The following is a 13,414-nucleotide window of genomic DNA, read 5'->3' as shown; positions in this document are numbered from 1 at the left end:
AATAATCTTACTGATCGTAAGTGTTATATAAATCTCAAGACAAAAGATGCTTATAATCATTATGTTTTGTATTCTGCTATAAAAAGTTAAAATAAATTTAAAATAGCTTCACTATATAATACTTGTCTTCATCAGTTTATATCCTTAATATACCCTTATGTGCAGCCATCCCACTAAAATAATTATGATATAGAAGGCAAACAACTTGGATTTTCTTTCACGACAACGAAATAGCATAAAAGGTAAATGGAAATACCATCTACAGAAATCCCTTGTGATACAGGGCTTGACTCCTCAGTTGCTTTAAGTATCTGTTATTTAGCTGAAAGGAAAGATGTGGGTCACCAAGACAACCCTGGTTATTTAAGAATAAGATAATCATTATCCTTCCAGGTTTCCAATAATTCATGCTTTGTTTTTCCTGTGATTATTTTTTTAATTACTCTTCTCTGTTTTTTTGTATCTTACCAATAGTGGTAGTAACAAGACCTTCCAATGTGCATTTTGCCAATCACATACAAAAAAAATTGAAGACTAGACTCACAGTATCAGTCTTGAAATGTAATAATTTGCGACTAACTTTGCTGAACCCAATGAAACTGCGATACCCCTACTTCCTGAGGATGTATCTAATACTAACGATTGTTCTGTATTCAGGGGTTGATCTTGTTTCCATGTTTTTCAACATGCTAAAATGGAATTAATCATAGACCGCTTTCCTTATGTTGGCTTTAATATTGACATACTGGGTGGAAAAAAAAAGTAAGCGATTTTTTTTTTAACTTTTTGTTTTTCTTGATTTACTTTGATGTATACTATGCATGACACATTCAATGTGTTTTAATTTTAGAATTAATTACATGCAAATGAATTTGATTAATTACATTGCAATTGAAAAATGAACTTCTAGTCAGAAAAAGTGCAGACTTTAATAAAGTTCTCACAATGTGATATGAAAGGTGAATATTTAGAGCAATAAAATAAGGGAGCTGGTCTCTAAACAGAGATCTGTTTTTCTGTGCATGTCTTCCTATAACTGTTGAATTCAAGTGTGAGCTTCATTGGCATGAGTATCCCAAATAAACTAAGCAATTTTGACACGTAATTTTCTTTCTGGATATTAACACTGGTAGCTTATATTGACTTATAAATTGTAAAAAAAAAATACACAACAACAACGAGAGAAAAAAAAAGTCAACTAACGATCATAGGTAAGGACGAAGAAAAAATACACTCCTGATTCTCTTTATCATCTTCTCTCCTGAAGAACCGAGGTTCGCATTCACCTCCATTTTTCTAAGGACTGCAACAAATACAAGGAAAGACGAGCAGATTAATCCAAGAAGCCATTTCATATAATGTGGTAGCCTTGGGGATGTCTTAAATTCCTATCTAACCTGTGCAGAAAGTCTGTTTATAATGTTGTTTGCCTAGTAAGATCTTTCCTATAAAACTTCCCCCCGCCCTTTTTTTTTTTGTGGTCTTCCACAAATTCTGTGCTTATTCCTTCTTGTCTTTAATATACATATATATACATATCACAGAGACTTTGAAGTTTCTCTTTTCCTCTAGTAGCTCCCAATTCAGTGTGTTCCCTTTCCCATCCTTTTCTAAGAAGATACTTTTGCTCGGTTTTATCTAATAAACTTGATGATAAGACAATGCTTAGTACTTAATCATTATCATCTACTTCTATTTTTTCTCCAATAATATGCATGATCTTGAGCCAACCCCAGGAAAGGCAGGCTTCATGTTTTTATTATTGGTTATCTTTATTTCGTACTATGGAATATTAGCTGCTGGGTGTCAATATATTTTACAGTAATTTTCTGGTTTTAGAAAAAGTAAAGAAGGTAATACCTTTTACATCAAAAAATGCTTTCTGGATTTCCCTCTAGAGAGAGAAGCTTTCTTTGTTGCAGCAATGTGTGCAATGAAACAGAATTGGTATGGAATGAGCCCCTTATCTATTACATCTATTTTGAAGAAAAAAAATATATCAATGTAAGGAACCAAGATTTTTAATAGCAAAAGATAACTATAGAATAAAAGTGCTATGAATACAATAAAAATTACTTGAAACAAGAGAGATTTTGTTAACCACAACTTATTTAGGGACTGTAGTCATGAGACTACAGTTAGTGGTCCCTAGTGAGGTTATGGTGCTTAGATTTTAATCAAAAGTCTTTGGAAAGGGTTGCATGCATTTTCGACAGTTGTATTTACTCAGAAAATCAAAAAGAATGTGGATATGATCAATATTCACTATGCTGGTTCCAGAAGTATCCATAACTGTATCATTTACATGCGGTTAGGTGTGCTAGCCTTTTCTGGCAGCTTTTTGTTTTCTGTTTTTTGGGGGTTTTTCTTGTAAAATGTGGGTTAGAACTGGTGGCTTTTCAGATATCTTACATTATGAAGAAAAAGGTTCTTGTGCCTGAAATCTTGAATCTCAACATCCTGAACTTCAGGCTTAGGCTATTTTCCATTTCAAACAAAATCTGAGTAAGATACACTACTTGTGCAGTATCTTTTTACTCAGAAATCTTTTTGCTGTCAAGATAAATATTTGGGGATTTGAAGCAAGTAGGGTCAAAAGGCAAAGCACATCCAAAGCACATTTATGCGTTACTGAGAAGTCACTGAGGAGTATCTTTCTACCCTGTCCCTTTTAAAGAAGAAGCCATTATATCAAAGCACAAGGTTGAGAGAGTAAAAATAAGTGATGGAGCTGTTGCACTGTAGGTTTTTAGTAGCATGAGTTAGGATGGTCCCTTCACCCTTGGGTGGCAATGTCATGACTGAATATTGCAAGGAAGGACAAATTACAGCTAGTCATATTGTAATTGTCTCCTACAGAATTGAATATGTATCGTATAACATTTTCTTAAATCTCTATGTTATGAAAATGCTAATGATCATTCAGTCAAATGCTCCTAAATGCCAAGTGTTAAGATGCAGCATTTATTTGCACCTCTGTACATGAATGTATGATTTGTGTATCTATATCTGGTTATATCTAGATATAGATTTAAAGTGATACCAGCCTTAATTGCAAGATATATCTTCCACAGACTTTTGTATCATTAAATCAGGATTTTTTAGCTATCCTGAATCTGTACTTTTAAATACAGGAAAAAACACTTTAGTTAAGGAGTGGTTTAGAAATCTTTGGGGTTTGCTTAAAATAAATATTCTCTTCATAATACAGATTTTGAACCTTCTCCGTCTCAGTGTTCCCAGTCTTTTTGTAACCCAGCTTCACACTTATAAATATTCTCTTCATAATACAGATTTTGAAACTTCTCTGTCTCAATGTTCCCAGTCTTTTTGTAACCTAGCTTCACACTCGAGGAAATTGACAGTAATTAATTTTTCTCTGGGAAATTGGTAATTCTTCCCTTCCAAACCAGGAACCTCAAAAAATTATTTTTAAACTGGTTTGAGAAAATAATTGTATGACACAATGCATTGCCTGCCTGCATTGCAGGCATGAGGGGTGTACCTTGTCAGCAGTTCCTGAAGGTGGAAAGAAGATAACGTGGCTTAGATAACTCTTGGAGAATGGCCTTTAGAGTGCAATGCAGTTCGACAGTGAAGGAGCTGTGAGAGATTTTGGTTGTGTAGTTGCCTTTCAAAAAGAGCTGTCTAACCTGAACTGTTTTGGAATATGCTGGGAGTTAGGAAGAAATGTGTGCAGATCCTCAAGGACTAAAGACTGACTGGACCTTTTGAAGATAGTAAGAGTAGGCAGTGCTGAGATTTGAGCGGTATGATTGTCAGCAGAGCTGTGCACAACTGAAGTTGTGTTTGGAGCAGGGAAACTGGGGACCTAATACACAGGGAATGACCGCGGTCACTGGGGCTTATGCATCTTGAGTGATGCTGCTGTCTCTAAGGGACAGGGTCCTGGGATGATACTGTAATACAACATGGAATTGAAAGGTGCTGTGATGAGGACAGAGACAGAAAAGGGTTGAATTGCTGGCAAAGCTTACATAAGAAGTGGTGATAGAAAATAAAGCTTTTGTTTCTAGCCCTGATCAGATGTAGCATAACCTCTTGCAGTTTTGGTATATGACTGAAAATTGAACTACAAAAAGCTACCAGAACATCTCTTATATGTGAAGAGACAATTTACCTTGGGCGGGTGTGTCAGAAATTTAGCACTGTCTAGGTAAGTCCCAGTAAATGTTGGTTAGGAGGTGGTGTGCGGGCAGAGCTGTCATCATGTGTGCTAATGTATCTTATCAGCTGGTGCTATGACACAGCATATGATTCGGGTCAGTGCTGCTGTGACATGAATGTGTTACACATCATAACAGATACCTATATGCAGTGTAGAAAGACCAGAATTTATGTGGGAAATGTAGCCTTTTATTTAAGCTACAAAATGAGAACAAGTAGTAAATTTATAGACAAATAAAGGGGAGGATGGGAGTAAGGAAGTCCATAAGTTCAACCACGTAAAGCTTGCTGTGCCTTTTAAGAATGCTGTTATTTTTATGTCTAGGTCAATCTTCATGCATTGCCCTAGATTAGTGATCCAGGAAGACAGTTAGTTCAATTTTTTTGTTGATTGTGGTGTAGCATTATCTAATCACTATTAACAAATGTGATAATGGATCAGTAATTTTTTTATTGCATATCTTGTTCAAGTTGCTTAGCTGTTGTGGGAAAAGTTAAACAGACTCAGTAAGGAGAATTTAAGCAATTATGATCCTATTTTCAAATAAATGGTAAAGCTCACGTTGCGTGCAGGGATTCAAACTGCAGCAGAAATCCTGTATATCCTCTGCTGCACGGCAGAAGATGAGAGTTGATATATACTGATTTTCTTGGTTTTTATTTTAGATACGACAGTGATGGCTGGTGTCCACCTTTGCCAGTTCAAACCTATCTACATCAGGGCATGGAGGATGAGCTTGAAGAAGATGATGATCGTGTTCCCACACCTCCTGTCCGAGGAGTTGCTTCATCACCTGCAATCTCCTTTGGGCAACAGTCAACTGCAACCCTCACGCCTTCTCCACGAGAGGAGATGCAGCCAATGCTTCAAGCCCACCTTGATGAATTAACTAGGGCTTACCAATTCGATATAGCAAAGCAGACATGGTAAATGTTTGAAGGGGACAACCTGTGGTCAGGGAAATTAAAGCAAAATAATAATTTATTTGATTACATAAATATTGACCATGTTCAACAACATTTCAGTAGTGTTTCCAAAGCAGTAAAATTGAAGAAGAAATAGCAAAACTCTATCTACAGCGTGAAGGTTTTAAACAATAGTAGGTACTTCTTAAAGCATAATGCTTGGCAATATGTTAAACCTTGTCTAAAACCACGTAAAAATAACATTCCTCTGGAGTTTTACATATATTTAACTAAGTAGTTAACATCCACCTGCTGACAACTTTTATACAATTCAAAGACTCTCCTTTCAGGATAGCAAAAGCTATGAATTTAGGATTTTCAAAAATAATGAGGTTCTACATTCCGTATTGAAAATAAAGCTAGTCACCTGAAATTGCAACATAGCACCTTTTACACTGTGTCACATGAGAATAAAGCATTTGCATCTCTGACTGTAGTTTGAAGTACATGAAAATTTCTGATTCATAGGGGAAAACCCAGAAATAGCAGGAAGGAAATTGTTAGTATTTACAAAACAGATCTAGCTTTTTAGAATGCTTTATGCCTGTTTAAAGGAAGAGCAAGCAAATACCACAGTAACATTTCCCTTGCAAAACAAACAAAAGCAATCTCTTCAGGGACTGGAAAAGAACTTGTCAACTGCACCAGGCTGGGGATATGGTGAAGGTCAGTTGCTTTCTGGATGTTCCCTAAGCAGCAGTTGTCCTTTAACAACTTTTCTATCCAGACAAAGCCTGCAAATCTCAGAGGAGCAGAGCAGAGCTAGTTACTGAATGGCACACTGCCAGCGGAGGAGCAGGCTTTCTTCTCTGGTAAATAAAGCCACAAAGTTATTCAGCTTGAGCTACCATAAATAGATCAGGCAGGTAGGCAGGCAGTGCCAAATCAAAGCCAGCTGTTTTCCCTGGGCACTGTCAAAGCCGCAAGGCTTGTCTGCCTTCTACATTCAATCAACAGGGTACTTCGGTCCCACTGCAGTACCACACTGCCAAGCACAGACCCCGGCCTGCCTGTGGGACAAACTCAAATCCCAGGCAGAAGTTAGACCTGGCCTATTGAAGGCAGCTGACTTCTGAGCCAGCACACAGATGCATACCCTGTCTGTGCAGTCGATTGCTGCTGCATTTTGCAGCTGTTACCCTTTCTATGCCCTACAAACCTTGGGTGCCAGTCTGCGAGCAGATAACATAGTAGGACCCTGTAGCAAAGCCTCTTGCAGCTCACGGGAAATATCTTGCTCGCTTCTTAGAGAAACAAAAATTAATTGGGAACCTTCATAATATGCTTAGGAATATACAGATTTTAGCGTTGCTCTTGTGTAAGGTCACAGTAATTGAGCCTGAAACTCTGAAAGACATACCAAGGAGACAACCTTTTTTTTTTTAATACTAGGACCTTATAGCAGGTATTGGGATATACATTGAGGGTTGCAAATACAAGTGATTTTTGCAGTAGTTGTGACATGGAATTGTTTAATGCTTTGAAACTGCTTGGCTGGATATGTATCATGCTGTTCAGCAAATGTTGTTCAAGGTCAGTAGAAAGTCCTCCACTGTCTTAAGTGGGAAGGAAGATTTCTTAGTTTTCTTTTCAGAAAGATAATCTGTCCAGTGTAGAGGGGGCAAAACAAAGCAAGAAAGAGGACACCTGTCAGGTTACTGTAGGAGTAAGAGAAGAGAAATATAGACACCAGCCAACTAGAAATTTAAAAAAGAGCACATTAGAGATTACTGGAAGAGTACATAATCATCATGGCCTTGATCCAGCAAATCACTTAAGTATATGCTTAACTGCAAGTATATCAGAAATTGACTTCAATTGTTCTTTCACATGCTTAACATTAAGCATGTACTTAAGTATTTTGCTTGATTGGGAGCTAATCACACTGTTTATTGAAGGTTAGTTATATGGTAGTGCCCTTTCGTGCAGTGTTTTGCACACTGCATAGCTAAGAACCTGGTGTCCAGGCAGAAAAGTATTCAAGAACTGCTAATCAGAAGGGGGTTGTATATCAGGAAGGAAACATTTGCTCTGTAAATAGGCTTCAGAATATGCAATAAGTTAAAACCTACACCAGAGCGGACAAAGATTGCAGTGGTACATAACATTTACCATGACATTCTCAGAATCGATAGATTTACATTATGAAACAAAAGAAAAAGCTCTTTTAATAAAGAGAATTACTGCACTTATCAACTGTAGGTAATGATACAGCACTAAGTTTTCATCAAAAATATAGTAGAGCTAGGAAACCAAACAGGTGACAGCTGTAATTTTTTGCTATGCTGTTGTCCAAGCAAGAGACCAGCAGAATCCTGGATCCTGTCCAGATCTCTGACAATTTGAATCAGGTCACGACACCTCATGTACAGCCACCCAAGGAGTCCACGTGCCAAAGTTAGCAGTTTCAAGCATGTACATGCTCTTATGCCAAAGCCAAGCAGGCCTGGGTCCCCTGGCACAGCTTGCTGTGTGCTCGTAGTGTTGTGGAGAATGCTACATTGAAAGCTGAAAAGCTGTTCTTTTCCTCTGGCTTCTCAGAGGCCACACAAGTAAAACTCCAAGTCCCATGCTTGCTTTTTGCCATTTACCTATCCTGTGGGTGGTTTTTATATTTTCTTTTTTTTCCTTTTTTTAGTTGTGGTTGCTGCATGCAGTAATTTCTTACACGCGTGCCCTGTTACTGGTGCAATTAAAGCAATTAAACTACTTGGAATAAAGCAAAGTAAAAAGACCTCACTGATAATGGTTCATTGGACTTAAAAATTTCTCCTGTCCTGCTAGTCATTTCCTCCTCGTTAGGGTGACTTGTACTTTAGGACACAGAGTCTGTTTAAGCAGAAGGAGTGAAATGTAATTTCGGTTCAACATGTAATTTGCAAGGTGAAATACTTGGGGAGACACTTATATGCTAGCTTGGGATTCAGAATTCTGCTTTGACAGAGACTTCCTACCTGATCTATGTAGCCTCTGTGTACATCATTCCTGTTCTGTAACAGGACAGTCTTGACCTTTCCCATCTCACAGGAGAAGTGTATTTAAGACTGGAAAGTGTGCAGGTACTGTGGTATATAACTTTTCTTGAGTTCGAACTAACAAGCATGTTTCATAAACCTACGTCAGTGATCTTCTATCATGGTGTAAAACATCTCATGCATTCTAATCATATTATCCTCTTTCTTTTTGTAGGCACATCCAAAGCAATATACAACCTCCTCAGGCTCCAGTTCCACCCCTAGGATATGTATCCGGAAACCTTATTTCAGATCTGGAAACAGATGTTCCGGATGAAGATGATGAAGAGGATGATATTGAAGAAGAAACTGTAGAAATCAGTAGACCGCTGAGAGGTCTAGAGCATACTCCAGGCTCCAGCATGGACAATCTAGACAGCTCTGTGACAGGTAATGAGACACAGTTAACAGTGACACCAACTTGCTCCTAACAGTAAAATACATTATCAGTCAAACAGTTTCTAAGTGAAAATTTACTCCACTCTATTTCTGTAACATTTAAAATGTGTTAATATTAAACACTAAAGTTAAAGAAGGATTTGAAAATACTTTGCTTTGCTACAAAATGATAAGAAAATTCATGAATTTTAAAAAGCTTTAACGACTTGAAAGAAAACTCAATTATATCCTAGCTTTCATGAGAAGTTCACTCTACTGGAGAAGCAAGCCGGTTACATAAAAAGGAGGGGGAAGAATTCAGCTTAGGAATAAATATTTAATAAATCAGGAGCAGCATAAAAATGTTATCTTAAAGCACTTTTAGATATTTTGCTGGGTAAATGCTTTCACGGATGAACACAGGGAAGTTAAAAGACTTCAGAATAAGTGTAGTTAGATCAGCACAACCTTTATTTGAAAAGTAAACACAGCTTTTATGTAGGAAAATGTGTGTTTTGAACCTGCTTTGTATTGCTGAATGTAGTATTTGTTCCCTTTCAGTGAAGGTATTTAATTATTCTGACACTCATTCCTTCACTGGTTCTCGCCCTTTGCATGCCTTGGAAAGTTACAGCAGAGATCATCAAAGGGGAGCTAGAAAGGCATGCTAAACTAATGCACAGAATGTGGATGAATAAAATTGCTGTTGATGAAATGTAGGCAGTGCAAGACATTTTTTGAAACTATGAACATAATGTACTTTTGTACATAATGTGATGTATAATAACATGTATATAATATACTGTGTCCATAATGTACAGCTGTACTGGAGACCCAAATGTACATAGTGTCCATAACTCATAAAGGCTAGTGGGTGTTTTCTTCACTGACCTCAGTGGAAGAACACTGATTCTTAGTTGTACCTTGAGACTTGCTCAGTACCACTTACTACCATAGCACTGCTGAATTTCATCTCATTATTCTGGACCTTCGAAATTCCAAGGAATTTGCACCCTTACTTAAACGTAACAAAACCTTACAAAAACACTGCAGGAGTATGACTAGTGGTGGAGCATCTATACTTACAATTTTCTTTCTTTTCCCTTGTTGAATTAAAATGTGTGTGGCTTAATCCCCCTTCCCAGGTTTTCCATCACCCTAGGGCCAGACTACCTGTCCATCTAATTAAGATTTAAGAATTGTATCTCTGCTGCTGCGATTTGAAATCCAGATTAACTGAAGGCCGTAGTGTTAAAGTTTAAATCCCTGATTTAAGAAGGTTAACTTATTAGTGCATGAGTATGTTAAGTCACTTTGCCTGAATTTCCAGTGTAATCTCCTTCAGGCTATAATTCTGCACATATTTGCATATCTCACTAATGGCTCAGAAGCCTTGCCATTAGGAATGCAGTAAGGGTTTTGCACTGGTAATAGAGCAATAAATAAAAAAAAATCTGGTTGTTATTTATTTTCCTTGTGGTATGTATTCGTATGTCTGTATTAATTTATCTGTAAATCAGAAAATGAATGTTTTGCACATTTGCATCTTCACCTAATATTTTGGACTACTCTACCTAGTGATAAGTAGGGAATAGCTGAGTACCTGCATTTCTGCTCTAGTTTGTAGACTTCTGTGCTTATAACAATTTATCTTTTTACAAATAACAGTCAATCTCATTGTAATAGTTATAAATCTTGTTTAATTATTGGAGTGTTAAATGTTTAATTGTTAAAAACCTCCTAGTGTATTTTTATTTGAAAGAAAGAGAGCAAAACCTGGTAATGTAGACTGGGTGTGTATTTAAGGCGATGTAAATGCACTCTCACTTATCTACCACTATCTTGATGTAGTCTCATCCAGCTGAAAATTAAGGTCTTTTTTCTTTTTCTCCTTTTCCTTTTCCTTTTCCTTTTCCTTTTCCTTTAATTACTAGCTGGATCTGTTCCTTGATCTGGTTCACCGCATGGCAAGTTGCCAGCATTGCATGAAGGGAATGTGCAGCTGGAAGGGAAGCAAAGAGATATATTGTCCCTTATAGCATATAGCCAACACTTAGATTGACATAAAGCAATTACAGAACTACAGCCTTACAAAAATACAACCAGAGTGTTGGTCTAAATGATCTGTAAATTGGCAAACTGCGAATAACAAAACTACTTCTGTTTTCCGCAGTTACTGTATGGATAACCCCTTGATTTTATGAGGGTTTGTTTTTTTTCTGAGAGTGGAAGGAAATTTCTTATTCTATTTGGGTGAATGTTTTCAAAAGAGAATTTTAATTTTTGTGTGTCTGTTTACTATTCCAAGCTGCTTTTACTGGTGTTGAGGATATATGTCAAATTGCATTCATTATCTCTAACCTGTTTCTCATTCTTTAATTCGAATGCTTTTAAAATACTGTAGAAAGCTGTTCTTCCTTGCACTGGGAATATATAAGCTGCTTATTTTCACAGGGCTTTTGGTGACTTAAAACAGCATCTTCCTAAGAGATTATATATCATGTTTCCACTTCTTTAGATATTATATTAAAAAATGAAGCAAATCAGAATGGCTGACCCAGATGAAGAAATATTACTGTTCCATCTTTAACTGTGCCTGAGTTCAGTGTTTGTGAGAAATCTAAGTTGACATGCTTTGGTCCAGACTTCCTCCAAATAGTTGCTGTATGGTGAGCAGGGCTTGTTTCCTCACCCTGTACTGTTAGCATGCCACAGCAATGACGTAAAGATACCGGCTCTCCAAGTGGAACAGTACTTTGTTCTTTACGGCTGAGCTGAGACCGAGGTTTTTATGCAATGCCAATGTGCCATTCTCTGCGGTGAAACACTAGTGCTGTGTAAGCTGAGCTCAAACTGCTAAATTCCTCTGAAACCACAGTGTTGCTCCTTTAAACTGTTTAAAAGCCAGGTTGTCTTTCAGGCCTTTGAGTTTTAGCTGCAGCTAACTGAAGAGTCAGACAAAGAGTTAATCTGCACTATCAAGTTTTTCTCTTTGCAGGTGGCAGAGACATACTGTGGACATGTATAATAAAATGAGAAGAAGGGAGGAGTGCACAGTAACTGTGTTGTAACATTTTCCAGATATTGCAAAGAAAACTCAGGGAGAGCGGTTTAGATTTGAACATTTGTGGGATGGAATATGAAATTAAAGCCAGAGTTTTGCTTCATTCCCAACATAGTTTGTTAGGATACTGACTAACTGATTCTGATTTTAAAAAACAGCCAAAACACCAAACCAAATCAAACAAAAAACCCACAAAACAAACATTGAAAAGCATCTCACTGCTCTTCAATTTCAGCAGCTCATCTTCTCCTTATTTGACTTTTGATTCACAGTTATTTGGGTTATTTTTGATTTCAGAGACATATTGAAATATGTTTTTTGCTTAAATTTAATGTTTGCCTTTATAATGAATTGCTGTGCAGAGTTATGGCATGAATGGTCATGAAGAGTCTGTTATATTATTCTACTTTAATAGACTTAATTAATTGCATATGATGACTGTCTAAGAAATTAATTTGCTTCTCACTGAAATTGCTGAGAACTACACTAGGTTTGGAAGAGCAAAGTATTATGTGTTATTATTGGGGATTTTCTTTGCCCTCTCCTTATATTCTTCTCAACACCACCACCAGTGAAGCTGGTAGTCGGTGCTTTTACATCTTCAGTCCTGGTGCATTTTGACTGAGGGGAGAGATACACCCATTAACTAGCAATTAGAGCAAGCCCTTTTCTACCTAACTAATACAAAGTGATATAAGCAGAGAAATATTTCTGTAAAAAGTACCTCTGCAAATGGATAACAATTTCTTTTTCTAAAAGAATTATATATATCTGAAATTATGAAGATCTGCATAGGTCATGTAGCTCAGCAAGGAGGAAAATCTGTTACCTGGCATACTTTGGTCTTGATTAAAAGAGTCACTGATCACTGTCTGTATGGTAAAAGTTGTTCATTCATTGTGTCCGAGCACGAAATTACACAAAATCATTTTCACGAGCCATATTTTACCATGGCACAGTTCAATATTTATATTGATTTGCTTAGGGATATCTATTGCAAAAGATTCTATTTTATAAGCAGTTAGACAGATTGCATTTAATAGGAAGAATGTGTTTCATGGATTAAATATGTGCTCAGAAAATAGGAAACTGCTACTTTTTGTATCTCATAAAAATGGTAATGCAACAATTAGCAGGGTCATATTATAAAGCACAGACTTTACTCTAGCTTAATGGATCTAGGGATATGCATTCATCAGCAACGATGGATTTAGCATAAAATGACATGTAAATGAATTGATGACTGATCATAAATTAATTTTAGTGCTGAAGAAGTAATAGAGACACAGCAAGATGCCACTTTATCATAGTATTTTACTGCTCAGCAACATTTGAGCAACTACTTAATGTTCTGTGTGCATTTCTTTTCTAACAGCTTGAATAAATTTGAGAAATTTTTATGCCTTTCAGCAATATGGAAACTAAAAAATATAAAAAGATTGAAAATGCAAACACAAATAAATTTGGCTAAGTGACATAAATTCATTTTTCATTAAATGTTTATGAAGGGCATTAATTATAGTTGGACCTATAAAGTGCCAGGTATGTGTGTATGAAATTTTACCTCCTTTTGTTTAGTGTTTCCTGCCCCAAAATAAAAATTTTAAAACTTAAGGGTTTATTTCAGGTGTCTACGTTTAAATATTTGGGCATTTATGGCAAAGTATGACTCAAAGTATAAGACTGGGACTAATTTCTGAAGTGTGATTGTATTTATATTCTGCATTCAACCCCTGATATTATTCTGTCTAATTTTAATAGTGCAATGACTATTGCCCCTTTTATTCCATCACTTCCACACTCT

At 36.6% G+C, this 13,414-nt stretch overlaps 1 protein-coding gene across 1 annotated transcript in view; it reads left to right on the top strand.

Moving 5' to 3' along the window:
• Window positions 1–13,414, top strand: part of ROBO2 (roundabout, axon guidance receptor, homolog 2 (Drosophila)) — a 106,776-nt gene that overhangs the window by 68,723 nt on the left and 24,639 nt on the right. Inside the window, exons 17-18 of the mRNA XM_010133614.1 lie at window positions 4,855–5,115; window positions 8,344–8,558. Coding sequence (XP_010131916.1) covers window positions 4,855–5,115; window positions 8,344–8,558 — 476 coding nt within the window. The remainder of the gene's footprint in view (window positions 1–4,854; window positions 5,116–8,343; window positions 8,559–13,414) is intronic.

Source organism: Buceros rhinoceros, unplaced genomic scaffold (genome assembly GCF_000710305.1).
Source record: "Buceros rhinoceros silvestris isolate BGI_N320 unplaced genomic scaffold, ASM71030v1 scaffold1103, whole genome shotgun sequence".
Lineage (NCBI taxonomy): Eukaryota > Metazoa > Chordata > Aves > Bucerotiformes > Bucerotidae > Buceros > Buceros rhinoceros.
This window is presented reverse-complemented; position numbering and strand designations above follow the sequence as displayed.